Source organism: Oncorhynchus masou, chromosome 24 (genome assembly GCF_036934945.1).
Source record: "Oncorhynchus masou masou isolate Uvic2021 chromosome 24, UVic_Omas_1.1, whole genome shotgun sequence".
NCBI classification, from domain to species: domain Eukaryota; kingdom Metazoa; phylum Chordata; class Actinopteri; order Salmoniformes; family Salmonidae; genus Oncorhynchus; species Oncorhynchus masou.
In genome coordinates, this window is record NC_088235.1 from 75,176,996 (window position 1) to 75,199,075 (window position 22,080).

General features: G+C 41.6%; 1 protein-coding gene across 2 annotated transcripts in view; it reads right to left on the reverse strand.

Moving 5' to 3' along the window:
• LOC135512640 (homer protein homolog 3-like) overlaps nt 1-22,080 on the reverse strand; it is a 51,702-nt gene that overhangs the window by 13,899 nt on the left and 15,723 nt on the right. For both annotated transcript variants that reach the window (XM_064934870.1, XM_064934869.1), the window contains 3 exons: nt 10,619-10,775; nt 9,872-10,003; nt 9,659-9,766 (listed from right to left, as the gene is read on the reverse strand). In XM_064934870.1, the coding sequence (XP_064790942.1) occupies nt 9,659-9,766; nt 9,872-10,003; nt 10,619-10,775 (397 nt within the window). The remainder of the gene's footprint in view (nt 1-9,658; nt 9,767-9,871; nt 10,004-10,618; nt 10,776-22,080) is intronic.

The following is a 22,080-nucleotide window of genomic DNA, read 5'->3' on the forward strand; positions in this document are numbered from 1 at the left end:
AAATAATTTGTTTGGATCTGAAAAGGGAGCGGAATGACTACTCATTTCACACTGCATATCTCTATTTGTCATAGCTATTCCCCTGCCAGTTGGAGCATTGACATTCAGGGGCTGTACAATGAGACAGAAACAGGGCCGCTCAGCATTTGTGATGTGAGTAGATATTTATTGTTCGAGGGACATTCAAACTGTTTTTAAAAATTCTGTATTGGTATTGTACCGTTTCTGTTACCTGACAAAGATAAATGGTTGAAACATTAGCCCTCGTTAGTACAATAACATGACAGGAAGAAGATGACAAGCTGTCGCTATAGATTCAGACACTTCATCCAAAACAACAGGTTGCCAAAAGTAATTATGTCCTTTATCAACCTCCATACTGATGTAGGATCTTAATTTGAGCCATTTTGCTAAATAACCCTACAGAAACAGGAAGTGTGAATTATTATGGGGCTTATAATTATTGGACATTTTTGTAGGGGTTGATACGTTTTCCATAAAGGGAAAATCAAGTCTGACATTTCAAAGTGAAAATTACGAACTTCAGAAGCCTTGCAGGAAATTATCCTGCAACAGGGTGATCAAATGAAGATCCTACATCTGTATCCGCAACGCAGGTTCAAAGTTGAACAAGCAACCATGGGGAGCCACACAGCTGCTAAACGCATTACTTTGTAGAGCATGAAGCAGCATATGGCTCTTTCCTTTTAAAATGATTTAAATTCGAAGGAACATTGCCCCAGTTGCAATGCTTCCTTTCATTTGTATGCCAGTGGATACTGAACGACAATTCTCTGTATTGTACAGTGCATTCGGAAAGTATTCAGACCCATTGACTTTTAGCACATTTTCTTAAGTTATAGCCTTATTATAAAACGGATTAGAGAAATGTTTTCCCTCAATCTACACACAATACCCTATAATGACAAAGTGAAAAGGGGGTTTAATACATTTTTGCAAATGTATTTAAAATAAAAAGCAGAAATGTCTTATTTACATCAGTAATCAGACCCTTTGCTATATGAGACTCGAAATTGAGTTCAGGCACATCCTGTTTCCATTGATCATCCTTGAGATGTTTTTACAACTTGATTTTCCACTTGTGGTTAATTCAATTGATTGGACATGATTTGGAAAGGCACACACCTGTCTATTTAAGGTTCCACAGATGACAGTGCATGTCAGAGCAAAAACCAAGCCGAGGTCGAAGGGATTGTCCGTAGAGCTCAGAGACAGGATTGTGTCGAGGCACAGATCTGTGGAAGGGTACCAAAAAAATGTCTGCAGCATTGAAGGTCCCCAAAACCACATTCTTAAATGGAAGACGTTTGGAACCACCAAGACTCTCCCTAGAGCTGGCCGCCCGGCCAAACTGAGCAATCGGGGGAGAAAGGCCTTTGTGACCAAGAACCTGATGGTCACTGACAGCGTTCCAGAGTTCCTCTGTGGAGATGGGAGAACCTTCCAGAAGCACTCCACCAATCAGGCCATTATGGTAGATTGGCCAGGAGGAAGCCACTCCTCAGTAAAAGGTACGACAGCCAGCTTGGAGTTCGCCAAAAGTTACCTAAAGGACTCTCAGACCATAAGAAACAAGATTCTCTAGTCTAATGAAACCAAGATTGAACTCTTTGGTCTGAATGCCAAGTGTCACGTTTGGTGAAAACCTGGCACCATCCCTATGGTGAAGCATGGTGGTGGCAGCATCATGCTGTTGGAATGTTTTTCAGCTGCAGGGACTGGGAGACTAGTCGGGATCAAGGGAAAGATGAACAGAGCAAAGTGGATCCTTGATAAAAACTTACTCCAGAGTGCTTAGGGCCTCAGACTGGGGTGAAGATTCACCAAGACAATGCAGGAGTGGCTTTGGGACAAGTCTCTGAATGTCCTCGAGTGGCCAAGCCAGAGCCCGGACTTGAACCCGATCGAACGTCTGAAAATAGCTGTGCAGCGACACTCCCCATCCAACCTGAAGGATCTTGAGAGGATCTGCAGAGAAGAATGGGAGAAACTCCCCAAATACAAGTGTGCCAGACTCGAGGTGTCATACCCAAGAAGACTTGAGGCTGTAATCACTGCCAAAGGTGCTTCAACAAAGTACTGAGTAAAGGGTCTGAATACTTATGTAAATTTGAGTTTTTTACATTTTTTATAAATTAGCAAAAAATTCTAAAAACCTGTTTGAGCTTTGTCATTATGTGGTATTGTGTGTAGATTGCGGGGAAAAGCAATTTAATACATTTTAGAATAACGCAACAAAATATGGAGGGTTGTTAGCCTTTTTAAATTTCGTAAGACATTTTACTTATTTGCTATAGCCAGGCCAAATAATTTGAAGAATAACTGTTTGTGATTAGAAAACTTAGAAGAACCATACAAACGTCAGCACACAGCGTCCAGGGAGTAAGCATGCTCTACCACTACGGGGCAGTTTAGTTGACGCAAAGTAAGACATTCTCGTGTTTGTTTAGGTAGCGTGAATCGTTGTTGTTCACACAGAGGTGAAGTGCGGAATAATTGAAGGAATGAATCCGAGCCTCACGCTTATCACCTGTGGAAGGCGGGGCTTCCAGTGAGGCGCGGATTTAATTGGCCTTGTCAGGAGTGATTGTAGATCCTTCAACCGAAGTCGTGCGAGTTCGACACCCCATAAGTATGTTGTACCAAAGTTGACTGACTGAAAGGGAACTAAACTTGAGCTCGACAAGCGCCGAGTGCATCGGTGAGGCATTACACCCCTGCACTCAGAAAATCTTTTATTATTAATTAGTCTCAGAGTCCGCCTGTGTGTATTCCCCCAAGGAAGTTGTTTCTACGACCTAGCTACTCCCTCACTATACTTAAAAAAACGTGGATAAAAAAAATGCACAGGGCCAGCATTCAAAACAGAGCTAGCGCTAGCTCGGTCCAAAAGTGAAGAGCAAGAAATCAAAGCTAAGACAACTCCACACACCAAAGTCAATGGCTAGGGAGCACAGTTCTCTAAATTATTCACAATGTGGATCATGTTTAAGTAATAATGGATTACAAATTTCCAACAGTTTTCCCTCATCGTTGGCTAGTGCATTCCAATTGGAGCAAGTGCAAACATACGACAGTACTACATCCTAACGAGCGGAATAGCTCATTAGGGTTGTAATTCAAATGATGATATCGCAAGTGGAATCTTCTCCCTTAAAATGTACAGACAGATTGTATTTGATCATGGAATGATATGCTTTTTTTTCTCTCTTTCCCACTCTCCAAATCTACCCTCATCATACTGCAACTGCATTATTGAGAACAATGTCTCATGGAAACACTAGGGGGTCTTCTAGGAACTCCCAAGTCCCATTGAAAAGGCATCATGAAGTAGGCCATCTGGGATGTGATGAGGGGAATGCCTTTGGAATAACGTGCAGGGAGTGCGCTCTCCGTGCCAGTCGGCAGCAGAGAGAAAAGAGGTGTAATAGACATGACACTAACCTGAGAGAGCTGTGAGATGAGCAAGCAGATGGTGGATCAGTGGCAGTGAGGCAGAGGGAACCCGCGTGGGGGGAAAAGAGAATAGGTGAGAAGAGAAAGAAGAGAGAGAGAGATAAGTGTGTTTTCATGAACAGAGCTTAAAAAAAGAGAGAGCAATAATCAGCAATATTTCAGTGTCATACTGTCTGTTCCGGTGACACCATTTTATGCAACAACAAAAAACAACCCTAAAACAAAGATAGTAGCTGGTTATGCTTTATTTCAGTCAGCTATTCCCTTGATATTTTGTAATTACATTGTATAATGATAATTACATGCTAATTTCCTTTTGGATTCTGTGAGACTCATTGAAATTTGGTTCTAGGTAATTACTAATCATGTAGAAGTACCCATTGTTACAACAATTTCTCTAGGAAAATATCATATATAGTAGGGCTATAGAATAAAGCTCTGAGTTTCATGACCATAAAAGGAAGAGGATGAGATGATTAAAAACGATATTTTAATTTCAAACAGCTATAAAATATTAAACCAAAGTTATAACCCTGTGCTACCGCAAACCAAGTACATCACCACTGTTTGCTTATTTATTGGTCTTTGTCAAACCTATTTTCCTTGCTTTATACCTTTCCTTTACACTTGGTTTCCTTGAGACCCCGAACCAGCGTTATTAATTAATAAGCCCTTGCATCAGAGGCATATTTCGGTACATGCCGGCTCTCTTTGTGGGTTCTTAACGGTGAGGTCATATTAAATATAGACAACCGTCGTACTCGAGCACAACCATCTGCCCTTTTCATATGGCTGCCATCATGTGTAGCCCTGGTTCACAGGGAAGTTCGAGGCTCCTGTCATGAATGACCATGATGTGCCTTCAGCATGACGCGACCCACGCCTCGAATGCAGACTTCACATCTCAGTAGACAAATGTGGCTTCCTCTCCTTATCTCCTTTCTGTCATCTGCTCTGACAAAAAATGTGAAAGAAGTGGACAGGTGAAAGCTAATTCCCAATAGACATCAAGCATATTGCTTTCAGCTATCAGATACGAAGCCGAGGATGAAAGTAATATACTTTAGACTGTTGAGATGCAACCTAACCACATAGCTCTGCATCAGTGGGAGTGTGCTGCTGCCTTGGAGGCAGTGAAAGAAGTGGGTGTACCCATGCTATTTGTCAGTGGCCAGGGCTTGTAAGGTTTGGAGTGTGGTGAATTAATACAATGGGAGAGGAGAGGTACCAAAACCTGGAGCATCAACATTTACATTTAAGTCATTTGGCAGACGCTCTTATCCACGCTTCTATTGTAGCTGTCCCTCCAGCTACAAAATAAAGTCACTATTAAGCTTTTCAACACTAAAATACAGGACCTCCAGACAAAGATTTTACAGTTATATCACAGACGTGACAACACGTCTACCATAACCATAATGACTTAAGTCAATTACAGTAATTCTTTCATGAAGTGGTGTCATATTAGGACCGCCGTGTGTATGCTAAATGTCGGCATATATTTCATACATGAAACTGCACCACTTGTGTTTAATTCATAGAACACAAATCGATACTTTTGACTTATCTAATCTACAAGTCAAACAGAAAGCCAAAGCCAGACTGTGTGTGTGTGGCTGAAAGGACAGAGATGAGTGTACTCTAGATGGAGGAGAGGAATGAGTCAGTGAACTGTACAAAGAAATGCGCTGTGCTCCAGCCAGTTTCCTAGGTGACCCCACTGCAATTACATTATACATTCCCACAGTAGCCAAAGGAATGTTTCCGCCTGGTGTCAACGGACACGGGGGCATAGTTTGTTGAACTAATGTGATAAAAACAGAGCGAAATCAGATCACATCAAAATAAGCCCAGCTGTAAGATGTGCCTTGTAAAACATGACTCGAGAATATCACAAACCAGGAAAGCTATGAAGAAGAATGTACCGTTGTTTCTGCTGTATTGTTGAAGTTGTGTCACATTTATGAATAACAATAACAAACAATGACTTCCCGGGGTATCTACTCTATACTGCCCATTGTTCATAGTCATGCATAATAGGAATTCATGCCAGTAGGATGCCGCCTAATGCCGGTTTATCTCAATATGCTAAACAGCGGGGCTATTGTACAGTTACACAAAGGCTCTGGTTGGCTGTAGACAGTATGGAGAACTGCTTCCCCCGAGACTAGCGCTATTCTGAAAAAAAATATGTTTGCCTTATACTGTTGGCAGCTACTCATGTTCAATGGCTTGTTGTTAGTTGTTTGCAGCACATACACAGCTCTCATTCAATGCATGTTGAAACCAAAACAAATAACCAAAATGGCCCTAGCACTTATCAAACAATGGATTACAATTACTTTGCTGAAATAGCCATTCAAATGAATTGGACGAGCCATCGATTCAGGTTGGCTCTGTAACAACGAGCTGTATAACAATGTGATTTCCAAACGCAATTAGTTTGTATTTACAGAGTTTGTGCGGTGTATAAATTGTGTCTCCCGCCCACATTGGCTCAAGCTGTCATTATTTATACAGCAAATCCTTCAAACGTAACCCAGTGATAATATATCCCATATTAATTCTCAAGAAACATAACAACCCTAATGCCTTTCAGCACACAACATGGTACAAGAGAATCTTTGGAGGAATAGCCACGGGAAGTAGTTTGCGGTGGGGGTGCGGTGTTTTTTTCTAGCAGACAGGAGGGAAGCAGAAAAAAATGATTGCCCGTACTGAAGACGTCTATATCAGTCCACTAATACAGGACTAATAAAGGCCCAGTGCAGCACTTTTGTGAAAATGTCCTATGGGACTCTCGGTCATGGCCACTTGTGACACAGCCTGGGATCAAACCCGGGTCTGTAGTGATGCCTCAAGCACTGCCTTAGACCACTGCGCCACTAGGGAGGCCCCAACGTTGCATCTTCTGATGTAAATGTTTGAACAGTGAAAAAAAAGTATATTTATTCTTTAAAAATAAAGAATAAATTGAAAAAAATATTGTTTAACAAATTTAGTGTACTGGGCTTTGAAAGTTTCTTCAAGTGCAGTCGCAAAAACCATCAAGCGCTATAATGAAACTGGCTCTCATGAAGACCGCCACAGGAAAGGAAGACCCAGGGTTACCTCTGCTGCAGGAGGATACGTTAATTAGAGTTACCAGCCTCGGATAATGCAGCCCAAATAAATGCTTCACAGAGTTCAAGTACCAGACACATCTCAACATCAACTGTTCAGAGGAGACTGCGTGAAATCAGGCCTTGATGGTCGAATTGTTGCAAAGAAACCACTACCAAAGGACACCAATAAGAAGAAAAGAATGGCTTGGGCCAAGAAAGACGAGCAATGGACATTAGACCGGTGGAAATCTGTCCTTTGATCTGGAGTCCAAATTTGAGATTTTTGGTTCCAACCACTGTGTATTTGTGAGACATAGAGTAGGTGAACGGATGATCTCCGCAAGTGTGGTTCCCACCGTGAAGCATGGAGGAGGAGGTGTGATGGCAGGTTCACACTGAGCACATGTGACAGACGTGACAGTCTGGAGACGCCGTGGAGAATGCTTTGCTGCCTGCAACATCCTCCAGCATGACCGGTTTGGCGGTGGGTCAGTCATGGTGTGGGGTGGCATTTCTTTGGGGGGCCGCACAGCCTTACATGTGCTCGCCAGAGGTAGCCTGACTGCCATTAGGTACTGAGATGAGATCCTCAGACCCCTTGTGAGACCATATGCTGGTGCTGTTGGCCCTGGGTTCCTCCTAATGCAAGACAATGCTAGACCTCATGTGGCTGGAGTGTGCAGTTCCTGCAAGAGGAAGGCATTGATGCTATGGACTAGCCCGCCCATTCCCCAGACCTGAATCCAATTGAGCACATCTGGGACATCATGTCTCGCTCCATCCAGACTGTCCAGGAGTTGGCGGATGCTTTAGTCCAGGTCTGGGAGGAGATCCCTCAGGAGACCATCCGCCACCTCATCAGGAGCATGCCCAGGCGTTGTAGGGAGGTCATACAGGCACGTGGAGGCCACACACACTACTGAGCCTCATTTTGACTTGTTTTAAGGACATTACATCAAAGTTGGATCAGCCTGTAGTGTGGTTTTCCACTTTAATTTTGAGTGTGACTCCAAATCCAGACCTCCATGGGTGTGATACATTTGATTTCCATTGATCATTTTTGTGTGATTTTGTTGTCAGCACATTCAACTATGTAAAGAAAAAAGTATTTAATAAGAATATTTCATTCATTCAGCTCTAGGATGTGTTATTTTAGTGTTCCCTTTATTTTTTTGAGCAGTGTATATATATATATCACATATATATATACACACATATTATATATATATACACACATATTATATACACACACATATATATATACACACACACACACATATATATACAGTGCCTTGCGAAAGTATTCGGCCCCTTGAACTTTGCGACCTTTTGCCACATTTCAGGCTTCAAACATAAAGATATAAAATGTATTTTTTTGTGAAGAATCAACAACAAGTGGGACACAATCATGAAGTGGAACGACATTTATTGGATATTTCAAACTTTTTTAACAAATCAAAAACTGAAAAATTGGGTGTGCAAAATTATTCAGCTCCCTTAAGTTAATACTTTGTAGCGTCACCTTTTGCTGCAATTACAGCTGTAAGTCGCTTGGGATATGTCTCTATCAGTTTTGCACATCGAGAGACTGAATTTTTTCCCATTCCTCCATGCAAAACAGCTCAAGCTCAGTGAGGTTGGATGGAGAGCATTTGTGAACAGCAGTTTTCAGTTCTTTCCACAGATTCTCGATTGGATTCAGGTCTGGACTTTGACTTGGCCATTCTAACATCTGGATATGTTTATTTTTTAACCATTCCATTGTAGATTTTGCTTTATGTTTTGGATCATTGTCTTGTTGGAAGACAAATCTCCGTCCCAGTCTCAGGTCTTTTGCAGACTCCATCAGGTTTTCTTCCAGAATGGTCCTGTATTTGGCTCCATCCATCTTCCCATCAATTTTAACCATCTTCCCTGTCCCTGCTGAAGAAAAGCAGGCCCAAACCATGATGCTGCCACCACCATGTTTGACAGTGGGGATGGTGTGTTGTGGTTGATGAGCTGTGTTGCTTTTACGCCAAACATAACGTTTTGCATTGTTGCCAAAAAGTTCAATTTTGGTTTCATCTGAACAGAGCACCTTCTTCCACATGTTTGGTGTGTCTCCCAGGTGGCTTGTGGCAAACTTTAAACAACACTTTTTATGGATATCTGTAAGAAATGGCTTTCTTCTTGCCACTTCCATAAAGGCCAGATTTGTGCAATATAAGACTGATTGTTGTCCTATGGACAGAGTCTCCCACCTCAGCTGTAGATCTCTGCAGTTTATCCAGAGTGATCATGGGCCTCTTGGCTGCATCTCTGATCAGTCTTCTCCTTGTATGAGCTGAAAGTTTAGAGAGACGGCCAGGTCTTGGTAGATTTGCAGTGGTCTGATACTCCTTCCATTTCAATATTATCGCTTGCACAGTGCTCCTTGGGATGTTTAAAGCTTGGGAAATCTTTTTGTATCCAAATCCGGCTTTAAACTTCTTCACAACAGTATCTCGGACCTGCCTGGTGTTTTCCTTGTTCTTCATCATGCTCTCTGCGCTTTTAACGGACCTCTGAGACTATCACAGTGCAGGTGCATTTATACTGAGACTTGATTACACACAGGTGTATTGTATTTATCATCATTAGTCATTTAGGTCAACATTGGATCATTCAGAGATCCTCACTGAACTTCTGGAGAGAGTTTGTTGCACTGAAAGTAAAGGGGCTGAATAATTTTGCACGCCCAATTTTTCAGTTTTTGATTTGTTAAAAAAGTTTGAAATATCCAATAAATGTCGTTCGACTTCATGATTGTGTCTCACTTGTTGTTGATTCTTCACAAAAAATACAGTTCTATATCTTTATGTTTGAAGCCTGAAATGTGGCAAAAGGTCGCAAAGTTCAAGGGGGCCGAATACTTTCGCAAGGCACTGTATATATACACACACATATATTATATTATATGTATATTACACACACATATATTATATATATATATATACACACGGTCCTGAGGGGTAGCACTGCTACGCCATGTGCTTATCTGTCATGCCTCAGCAGTCAACTTATGAGAATAATCGAACTGCTATTCCAGGCCTCACCTGTGGGGCGGCGATATTCAGCGCAGGGTTGGTCAGTTCAAATTTCTCCTGTGATTTCTCCCTTGCAAGACGCGCTGCTTCTTTCACTTCCTTGAACTGGTCTGAAAACTATAGAAGAAAAAGTTAAATATAAGTATCAGAGTAATTTGTCAACCAGTGTGCATTACAAATGTGTTTATTCTGAATTTGAGACAGTCTATAGTGGTAACTAACCTGCTGAAGCTGTTGCTCGGTGGCAAAGCCCAGGCCATACACGGTGTTGGCGCGGCTGTCAGCCCACTGGCCAAACTTCTGGGAGGTTTTGGTGAAGGTCATGTTGGGGGTGATGGTGCTGTTGATGATGGCCTATGATGGATGGCAGAGGCCATGAAATAAATCAACCGCTTATTTCTAATCAACAAAGCAACAAAGGAAAACTTCACACATCACTGCTTGATTCTGCCACCTTGCCTGGGGCCTACTGATAATAAATTCACAGAGAAAAACAACATTACCAACACATCAGACAAAGGCATTATTGTACAAAATGTACTAAATTGCAGACGTGTCTAAAGTTCACCATTTCCCTTTTTAATCCATCAACCCATTCAGTGAGCGAGAGCATTAACATTCTCATTGAGTAAGGACATCCACTCACTCTAGTACTGACAAAGACCTAAGAAAAATAATAAGATGTGTTCTGACTACCTTTGAAGCACCCTTTGTAGGACAAGTATAGGGAGGCAGGACTAGAAAATGTTACATGCTCATTAGTCAAGAGCAGGCCAGCTCCCCTATAATGTGTGTGTTGGGAAGCAGCCAAGGGTACACCTAACTACCCTCTACCAGACATGACACAGCAGGTCCTTACTAATGGTGTTACTCAAAGGGGACTCTGCTGTTCAATCATATTGCATCAAAGGCAATCTGGACAATGAGGACCATGTTGGTAAGAGAGAGCCAGCGGGGTTCACATCTCACCTTGGTGCCCCCCACACTGATGATGCGGTACACACTCCGATTGGCATCGTAGAAGAAGGAGACAGTGACGGCATGCTTGCTGGCCGGAAGCCAGTTCCTCTTGGTGGCCGGGTCTATCTGGAAGACGTGCGCTCTGGCACTGAAGATGGGTTGTTCCCTTCAGGGGAGAAACACACAATGCTATTTAGCAATGCAGCCCAGTCACTCACTGCCATTCTCTTCTAAGACATGGAGGTGAAATGGAGGACGTATGCACGTTACATTTACATGATTCCATTTCTGCCAGTCAAGCTGTGGTAGGGGAGCCCCTTTTTGAGATTCACACTCGGATTCATTTTGAGCCTTGGAAATGGCTCTCTTTTAAATGAGCCACCACAACACATTAACAACTTAAAGGCCAAACAAACAAAATAGTTCTGAAAAGAAAATGTTCTGCAGAGGCACATATTGCTCAGACATTCCCATCTTTTAAATTGATGGTATTTCATTATTTTTTATAGCCTGTGGGTATTGTTGTGGGTTTAGGTTAGGAGTGACCTAGTGTAGCAGGCATAAAATAAGGTCCTGATGATAGATCTTCTACCTACTGGTAAATAACTCTACTGCACTGTTCAACCAATCCAGTAAATGTGGAGGAGGAGTTAAGATGGAGTGTCACATTGTTAATGTCCAAAAGCGTAAGTTGCGCCACAGGCTCACTTTCCTTTTCCTCTGAAAATCGGGAACATCTGGTTGTTGGGTACTAGACAGAGACTAGGTTAGAAGGAAAGGCCAGGGTTTTTTCTGCCATTTAAATCCTTGTGTCGTTTCGCATAAGAATTTTATTTAAGTACAAACAGTGGAGAAAAAACAGTGGGAGAATATGTAAGGATTGAAAAGCGCTTTCAGTGTAAACTTAAACAACTAAAACCAGATATAGAGTATGTAGAAAAGATAATGGACGTACACACTCAGTGGCCAGTTTTTTCGCTCCAACAGATAGTGAGTTGCAGGCAGACAGGCAGTCAGTTTGATTGAATGTTAGAATGGGCAAAACGAGGACCTAAGTGACTTTGAGCATGTTTTGATCTTCCGTGCCAGGCTCGCAGGTTCTAGTATCTCAGAAATGTCCAGCCTCCAGAGTATGACAGTGTCTAGGGTTTACCGAGAACTGTGCGCAAAACAAAAAAACATCCAGTCAGTGGTAGTCCTGTAGGTGAAAACAGCTCGTTAAAGGAGAATGGCACAACAGTGGTGTGCAGAACGGTATCTCAGAACGCACAACCTGTTGATAATTATCACGGATCGGCTATTGAAGCAGATGACCACACAGGATTCCACTCTGATCAGCTAAAAACAAGAAGAAGCGGCTGCAGTGGGCATGTGATCACCAACACTTGACAATTGAGGAGTGGAAAAACATTGCCTGGTCCGCCAAATACCGGTTCCTGTTGTGTTATGTGTAAGTAGCATGAATCCATGGCCCCATCCTGCCTGGTGTCAACAGTTCAGGCGGGCGGTGGTATGGGGATTGTTTTCCTGGCATTGCTAGGTCCTTTGATACCAATTGATCAACATTTCCATACCCCGAAGAATGAATTTAGCAGTATAGATTTTGTTATTATGTTTGATCAAAATAACACAGCATTAGCCATGGCAAAATGCATACAATGGCAGGAAATTAGCCTTAAACTGAAAACAATATTGCTATATTGTAGAATTGCAGGAAATTGGCTTAGAAATGCAAACATTTCTCTACACCACCAAGAGGTGGGCAGACCGTGCCACCTTGTTACGGCCCGTGCCACACCCACCGCCTAAGCTTTTGGATCCAGAAAAAACCTTGGAGGCTATCTGTTAAATTAACCTTTATCAATGGATAGTGATTTGATATTTCCAGAAGCCAACTCATCCTCTAATTCAGGGTTTCGCAAACTTGGTCTTGGGGCCCCCTTGGGTGCACAATTTGGTTTTTGCCTCAACACTACACAGCTGATTAGCACTACACACACACTACACAGCTCATCAAGCTTTCATTATTTGAATCAGCTGTGTAGTGCTAGGGCAAAGACCAAAATGTGCACCCAGGGGGGGGCCAGGACAGAGTTTGGGAAACATTGCTGTAATTGATGTTCGCTAAGCCCTGCCCCAGAATTTTGGGCAACCTAGCTGTGCTCCAATGGATAGCAACACATGAAAGCCAGTGAGTAAAAAAATATATAGTTTAAATAATTGACCAGTTCACCAGTGGTACTGAAATACATCCATTTCCAATGGAACGCTGCGTTTTCCTTGCAGCACTGCGTTGCAGAGGCAGTTTCAGGGCGTTCTGTGTGTTGCATATGTTGTATTTATCGAAAGTATGCGTAATGCTTCGATCACACCTTCAGTGTAATTGCGCAAAATGGTACGCAGCAGCATCTACATGTGTGCAACAAAAGTTCAACATTCACCTTTTGCTACCATTTCTGTCAAGCCGTCTACACATAGTTTGACGCATATGTTCCATGTTTGATAAATCCAATGGATTCACCACACAGAACGCACTGCAACTGCCTCTGCAACACAACGCTGCAAGGCAAACGCAGCTGAACGTACTTCTGGTGTACCAAAATGCCATGACACTGTCAGTGTGATCGAGGCGTAAATGACATGCTGGTGGCGCAGTCACTTGTGACCTATCGAAATCTCCCAAGGAACGTTTGGATGATGCCCGTGGTTTCTTCCCGTCACAATTGTGTGGCATGTACAGGTATTAAAAAGTCCAACACCTTCAGATCGTTCATTACAAATAAAGAATACACGATCATTAGATTAATTGCCTGTGGATCGAACAATGTAGTGTATCTTCTGTCTTGTCCATGCGGCTGGGTAGCCTAGTGGTTAGAGCATTGGACTAATAACCGAAAGGTTGCAAGTTCAAATCCCCGAGCTGACAAGGTACAAAATCTGTCGTTCTGCCCTTGAACAGGCAGTTAGTCATTGAAAATAAGAATTTGTGCTTAACTGACTTGCCTAGTAAAATAAAGGTAACATAAAAATACACTGGTATTCATTTTGCTCCTCCCTTCCTGTAGGCAGAAACTCAAATAGGATGTACCAATGCTGGTCTGACCAATCTGAATCCACATTTCAAGATAGTTTTGATCACGCAGACTGGGATATGTTCCCGGGTAGCTTCCGAGAATAATATTGATGAATATACTGGTACGGTGACTGAGTTTATCAGGAAGTGTATATGAGATGTTGTACCCACTGTGACTATTAAAACCTTCCCTAACCAGAAACCGTGGATAGATGGCAGATTTCACGCAAAACTGAAAGTGCGAACCACTGCATTTAACCATGGCAAGGTGACTGGGAATATAGCAGAAAACAAACAGTGTAGTTATTCCTGCCGCAAGGCAATCCAACAGGCAAAACGTCAATATAGAGACAAAGTGGAGTCGCAATTCAACGGCTCAGACATGAATGTATATGGCAGGGTCTACAGACAATCATGGACTACAAAAGAAAAACCAGCTACATCGCGGACACCAACATCTTGCTTCCGGACAAGCTAAACACCTTCTTCACCCACTTTGAGAATAACACAGTGCCACCGACGCAGCCCGCTACGAAGGACTTGGGGCTCTCCTTCTCCGTGGCCGATGTGAGTAAGACATTTAAGCATCTTAACCCTAGCAAGGCTGCCGGCCGAGACCGCATCCCTAGCCGCGTCCTCAGAGCATGCACAGACCAGCTGGCTGGTGTGTTTACGGACATATTCAAACTCTCCCTATCCCAGTCAGCTGTCCCCACATGCTTCAAGATGGCCACCATTGTTCCTGGACCCAAGAAAGCTAAGGTAACTGAACTAAATGACTATCGCCCCATAGCACTCACTTCTGTCATCATGAAGTTATTTGAGAGACTAGTCAAGGATCATATCACCTCTACCTTACCTGTCACCCCAGACCCACTTCAATTTGCTTACCGCCCCAATAGATCCATAGACGGTGCAATCGCCATCGCACTGCACACTGTCCTATCCCATCTGGACAAGAGGAATACCTATGTAAGAATGCTGTTCATTGACTATAGCTCAGCATTAAACACCATAGTACCCTCCAAGCTCATCATTAAGCTTGAGACCCTGGGTCTGAACCCCGCCCTGTGCAACTGGTTCCTGGACTTCCTGACTGGCCGCCCCCAGGTGGTGAAGGTAGGAAACAACACCTCTACTTCACTGATCCTCAACACTGGGGCCCCACAAGGGTGTGTGCTTTGCCCTTCCTGTACTCCCTGTTCACCACACATGATTGTGTGGCCAAGCAGGCATCCAACTCAATCATCAAGTTTGCAGACATCACAACAGTAGTTGTGGGAGTGTGATGCCAAGAAAATAACCTCTCACTCAATGTCAATAAAGCAAAGGAGAGGATCGTGGACTGCAGTGGAGAAGCTGGAAAGCGTAAAGTTCCTCAGCGTACACATAACGGACAAACTGAAATGGTCCATGCACACAGACAGTGTGGTGAAGAAGGTGCAACAGCGCTTAAAAACCCTAAAACATTTACAGATGCACAATTGAGAGCATCCTGTCGGGTTGTATCACCGCCTGGTACGGCAACTGCACCGCCAGCAACCGCAAGGCTCTCCAGGGGGTGGTGCGGTCTGCCCAACACATCACCAGGGGCACACCACCTGCCCTCCAGGACACCTACAGCACCCGATGTCACAGGAAGGCCAAAAAGATCCTCAAGGACAACAACCACCCAAGCCACTGCCTGTTCAACCTGCTATCATCCAGAAGGCGAGGTCAGTACAGGTGCATCAAAACTGGGATACGAGAGACTGAAAAACAGCTTCTCTCTTCAGGCCATCAGACTGTTAAATAGACATCACTAACACAGAGGCTGCTGCCCTATATACATAGACTTTAAATCACTGGCCACTTTAATACGTGGAACACTAGTCACTTTAACAATGTCACTTTAATAATGTCACTTTAACAATGTTTGCATATCTTGCATTACTCATCTCATACGTATATGCTGTATTCTATTCTACTGCATCTTAATCTATGCCACTCTGACATTGCCCGTCCATATATTTATATATTTTTAATTCCTTTACTTAGATTTGTGTGTGTTAAGTATATGTGGTGAAATTGTTAAATATTACTGCACTGTCGGAGCTAGAAATACAATCATTTCACTACACCCGCAATAACATCTGCTAAACACGTGACTGTGACAGGTTAAAGGAAATATTCATAGCCTGTTATACATTAAAAAGTATTAGTAAGTTCATAGTATGTGAGGATCTTAAAACATCTAAGGTTAAAAAGATGCATTCAGTATTAGTTGATAGAGATTGATAACATTCATATAATTGTGTTAAAGTTAAAATCCGTCAAGTGTACAAAGGGTACGAATTGTGAGAGTAATGTGTAAACATTATATTGATTACTTTATTTTGTGGTGCCTAAAATTGTTAATCTGTTATCTACGAAATGCTCTTAATCTATGAGCCGGAGATCGATTGCTCTGGTCTCCACCCATATTCCTGGGGAAATCGCTGTCTTTTCTCATTCAACTAAAAGTTGAATTGAGAAAACAACACCGTATCACTCTCGTGATTATTTCTCCCCTGTTTTCAGGTACGTTATTGATGATAAAAAAAGAGTAATTTAAATGTAATAACTCGCTAACGTTAAGAGTGTTTAAGGTGTGTCTTAGTAACATCTTGAGAAAGTTAGAGTTAAGTTTACAGAGAGTAATTACTCCTGTTCATGGTTTTGAGTGCAAGGACTTTTTGAACTCTACAGATATTCTCTCTCCCACGCACCGGCCGCCGTTCATTCTAGCCTAAGCGCTAACCCTCATAATGGTTTCTAGCTAGCCATGTTATGAACACAACCCCTATCTGCTGTCGACATCAGGACACAATGAAAGCACTAGCTAGTTACCTTAAAGTGGTTAATAGCTTTGACTGCATGCTGACAGTGAATTCAGAGACATTCAGTGGCTATCCACACTACAAAACAATTTTACCAGGTTTCCGTTGAAGCAATTGTAATACAGTCCACCACAACATACCCAAGCATTTCCTGATTAGTTAGGGATAGTATGTTTAATTTCATTGTGTATAAAAACAAAGTTTCAGATCATTGTGAGGGGATTTTGACAGTAGTTCTTATTAGAAAAGGTTGTCCAAGGTTACAACAGTAGAGAAGGGTCCATTGTATTGCTCTTAGAAGAAAATAAAAGCAGAAAGTTAAGGACATCCATTACTAGATGTTGTAGGGAGATTAAAACACATTACAAGATAATGCAACATTACACAACTAGCTGAGTTTATACAATGTTAATCTATGCAATGTAGGGGAGAACCAGGACCAAAGTAACATGCCCCATTTTCTCAGATAACAAGGAAGATAGAATGATGTAATGAAGTCGGGCATGTTTTTAATTCGGAGGACAACCTCCCTGCAACATAACAGCCCAGTCTGACCATGTTTCGCCAACAAAAAGTTGGTAACTTGGCGACTAATTGCCAGCATAAGTATCAAGTTAGCTAATCTTGGGTGTTAGCCTGGGAGAAGTTACAGAAAAGACAGGTGGGACGGAAGTAACAATGCAATCTGATCTAGAATAAAAGAAAATAAACATTTAAGCAGAGGTCATTGTCTCCTCTAGTTCATATTGCTTTTATAAATGTTTGCAAAATAGCAACATGCGTCAATGTTTGAAAATTATATATGACATTAGAATTATGCCTTAAATCAATTGACTTGATCGATCAGCTCCAGACAGCTGGAGCGTGCCTGATTGGTAGGGCTAACCATGAATAGTCACTGAAAATGGCGAAAAACATCTACCACATTCCCATTAAAGTGAGATGACAAAATTAGGGTTAATATAGCTATTCTGTGATCCAATTTAGTTTGATTCATATTGTAAGACAAAATATTGTGGTTGAACAACATTGCAATGTTGACACATTGTTCATTTTCATAAACTTAGAACCTATAATATTAATTATTTCAATAGATACGTGAAATCATGGCTGATATTACATTTGTTGAAAGTAACAAGCATTACATACCAAAAACATGGAGATAAGACAGGTATTGTGCACTTCCTGCCGGCTGTTACTTCCCTCCCAAGGCTGTGTTACTTTTGTACCTGCCGGCAAGGGCGGGAGTAACATTGTGGTGGTTCTGTTCTCAGTCTATTTAATTTAAACTAATTTACCCTACAAATGAAATTACAGTTGCTAATGGTAGAGGACAGGTGTGTCAAGTTGGATGGATGTTCTTTGGGTCGTGGACCATTCTTGAAAACACACAGAAAACTGTTGAGCGTGAAAAACCCAGCAGCGTTTCAGTTCTTGACACAATACGCACCGTGCACCTACTACCATACCCCGTTCAAAGGCACTTCAAACCTTTGTCTTGCCCATTCACCCTCTGAATGGCACACGTACCCAATCCATGTCTCAAATAGTCTCAAGGCTTAAAAAACATTTTTTTAAACCAGTCTCCCCCACTTCATCTACACTGATTGAAATGGATTTGTGACATCAATAAGGGATCATAGATTCACATGGCCAGTCTTTGTGAAGGAAAGAGCGGGTGTTCTTAAAGTTTTGTGGATTCGGAGAGTATTTAGACACTTCCCCTTTTCCACATTGTGTTACTTTTTACAGCCTTATTCTAAAATTGATGAAATAAAAAAAAGCCCTGAATCTACACACAATACCCCATAATGACAAAGCAAAAACAGGTTTTTAGAAATGTTCGCTAATTTATTAAAAATAAAAAACAGATACCTTATTTATATACACAATTAGTCAAAAGTTTTAGAACACCTACTCATTCATGGGTTTTTATTTGTACTATTTTCTACATTGTAGAATAATATTGAAGACAACAAAACTATGAAATAACACATGGAAACATGTAGTAAACAAAAAAAGTGATAAACAAATCAAAATATTTTAGATTCTGCAGATAGCCACCCTTGATGATAGCTTTGCCCACTCTTGACATTCTCTCAACCAGCTTCATGAGGTAGTCACCTGGAATGCATTTCAATTAACAGGTGTGCCTTCTTAAAAGTGAATTTGTGAAATGTCTTTCCTTCTTAATGCGTTTGAGCCAATCAGTTGTGTTGTGACAAGGGATGGGTGGTATACAGAAGATAGCCATATTATGGCAAGAACAGCTCAAATAAGCAAAGAGAAACAACAGTCCATTACTTTAAGACATGAAGGTCAGTCAATATGGAACATTTCAAGAACTTGAAGAAGTTTCTTCAAGTGCAGTCACAAAAACCATCGCTATGATGAAATTGGCTCTCATGAGGACCGCCACAGGAATGGAAGATCCAGAGTTACCTCTGCTGCAGAGGATAAGTTCATTAGAGTTACCAGCCTCAGAATGCAGCCCAAATAAATGGTTCACAGAGTTCAAGTAACAGACACATCTGTGTGAATCAGGCCATCATCGTCGAATTGCTGCAAAGAAACTACTACTAAAGGACATCCATAAGAAGAAGAGACTTGCTTGGGCCAAGAAACACAAGCAATGGACATTAGACGGGTGGAAATCTGTCCTTTGGTCTGATGAGTCAACATTTTTGGGTCCGACCCCGTGACTTTGTGAGACATGGTGTGGGTGAACGGATGATCGCCACATGTGCGGTTCCCACCATAAAGCATGGAGGAGCAGGTGTTATGGTGTGGTGGTGCTTTGCTGGTGACACCGTCTGATTTATTTAGAATTCAAGGCACACTTAACCAGCATGGCTACCACAGCACTCAGCAGCGAGACGCCATCCCATCTGCTTTGGGCTTAGTAGGACTATAATTTGTTTTTCAACAAGACAATGACCCAACACACCTCCAGGCTGTGTAAGGGCTATTTTACCAAGAAGGAGAGCGATGGAGTGCTCCATCAGATGACCTGGCCTCCACAATGTCCCGACCTCAAACAAATTGAGATGTTTTGGGATGAGTTGAACTGTAGAGTGAAGGAAAAGCAACCAACAAGTGCTCAGCATATGTGGGAACTTCTTCACTTCAAGAGTGTTGGAAAAGCATTCCAGGTGAAGCTGGTTGAGAAAATGCCAAGTGTGCGAAGCTGTCACCAAGGGAAAGGGTGGCTATATAAAGTATATTTTGATTTCTTTAACACTTTTTTGGTTACTACATGATTCCATATGTGTTGTTTCATAGTTTTGATGTCTTCACTATTATTCTACAATTTAGAAAATAGTACAAATAACAAAAAAACACTTGAGTAGGTGTTCTAAAACTTTTGACCGGTAGTGTAAGTATACAGAGCCTTCACTATGAGACTCTAAATTGAGCTCAGGCGCATCATGTTTCCATTCATCATCCTTGAAATGTTTCTTCAACTTCATTGGAGTCCAATTGTGGTAAATTCAATTGATTGTAAAAGATTTGGAAATGCACACACCTGTCTATATAAGGTCCCACATTTGACAGTGCATGCCAGAGCAAAAACCAAGCCATGAGGTCGAAGGAAATGTCCATAGAGCTCTAAGACAGGATTGTGACGAGGCACCGATCTGGGGAAGGTTACCAGAAATGTCTGCAGCATTGAAGGTCCCCAAGAACACAGTGGCCTCCATCATTCTGAAATGGATGAAGTTTGGAACCACCAAGAGTTCCTAGAGCTGGCTGTCTGGCCAAACTGAGCAATCAGGGGAGAAGGGCCTTGGTCAGGGAGGTGACCAAGAACCCGATGGTCACTCTGACAGAGCTCCTCTGTGGAGATGGGAGAACCTTCCAGAAGGACAACAATCTCACAGCGCTTCACAAAATCAGGCCTTTATGGTGGAGTGGCCAGACAGAATCCACTCCTCAGTAAAAAGGCACATGACAGCCCGCTTGGAGTTTGCCAAACGGCACCTAAAGGACTCTCAGACCATGAGAAAAAATATTATCTGGTCTGATGAAACCAAGAGTGAACTCTTTGGCCTGAATGCCAAGCGTCACATCTGGAGGGAACCTGGCATTCCATGTGGGAGTACATGGAAAATAATGGTCTGATTACAGCCAATCAGCATGCTTATCGCAAAGACCATTCCACTACCACTGCATTGGTTGACATGACTGACCAGTGGCTCAATGCTATAGATAATGGCACATTTGTAGGTGTACTACTTTTAGATTTCAGTGCAGCATTTGATTTAGTGGATCATGAAAGAATTTTGACAAAATTAATGCATTATGGTTTTAAAGAGGTAGCATTGAATTGCGTACAGTCATATCTAACTGACAGGAAACAGTCCACCTAGATCAATGGTTCATTTTCTTCCCCTAGTGTGTTAAACTATGGAATACCGCAGGGCAGCTGCCTTGGGCCACTTCTTTACTTAATATATACCAACGACTTTCCCTATGCCTTGGTTGAAACTCAAGCTACTATATTTACAGATGATACTACAATTTATGCAGCAAGACAATCGGTTCAACAGGTACAGCAGGCTTTACAAGGAGATTGAGAATATCAGGAAGTGGGTTTGCCAAAACATACTTGTTTTAAACACCAAGAAAACAAAAGTTATATTGGTCTGTTCAACTAGGAAAAGGTCAAAACAGCATGGGATACAATTAAGTATGAGAGGAGTACAAATTGAAGAAGTGGCAGAAACCAAACTATTGGGAGTGCAGCTAGACAACTGCTTATCATGGTAGTCTCAAATAACTAATCTATGTAAAAAAAAAAATATCAAAACATCATGCATAATCAGAATGATAGCTAAATATTTACCAGGAAAAATTATTCAGCAAATAACACAAGCATTAATTGAGAGTCAGGTGAACTACTGTTCGGTGGTCTGGGGAAATGCATCATCAAGTGTTAGGAGGCTGCAGAATGCACAGAATAAAGCAGCAAGGATTGTTTTAAGGTGGAGATATGGTTCTTCTGTTGCAGTCATGCACAGTGTTCTTGGTTGGTCATCAATCAACAAGATAATTGAAAAAAACATGCTTATTTTATTTTAGAATATACATAATTTAAAACGGCCAAGTTCTATTCACAACTGTATTCAGTTGGTAAGAGACAGACATTCCGTAAATACTAGGAATAGATTGTCCACCATCTATGCATTATCCAGACAGAAAAGAGAAATAGGCAAAAGAACATTTCGATTTAGAGCAATAAAGAAATGTAATAAATTAACTGAGCAAACTAGAAACCTTTCAATATATAAATTTAAACATTATTTTAAAACAATTTAAATATAGTATATAGAAATGTTGTGGGACAAAAGTAGATGAAGAACCAATATTTTTTTAGATTGAGTATTTATTGGGTCATTATGCTAGTATATTATGTATGTTTGTAATAGTGTGTTATATGTGAAAGTGTGTTTGTATTATACATTTATTTTAATGTTTAAGGACTCTTGGAAGATTAGTCCAAATGGGGACAAAAAAAAAAAGAATCAAATCAAACCCTA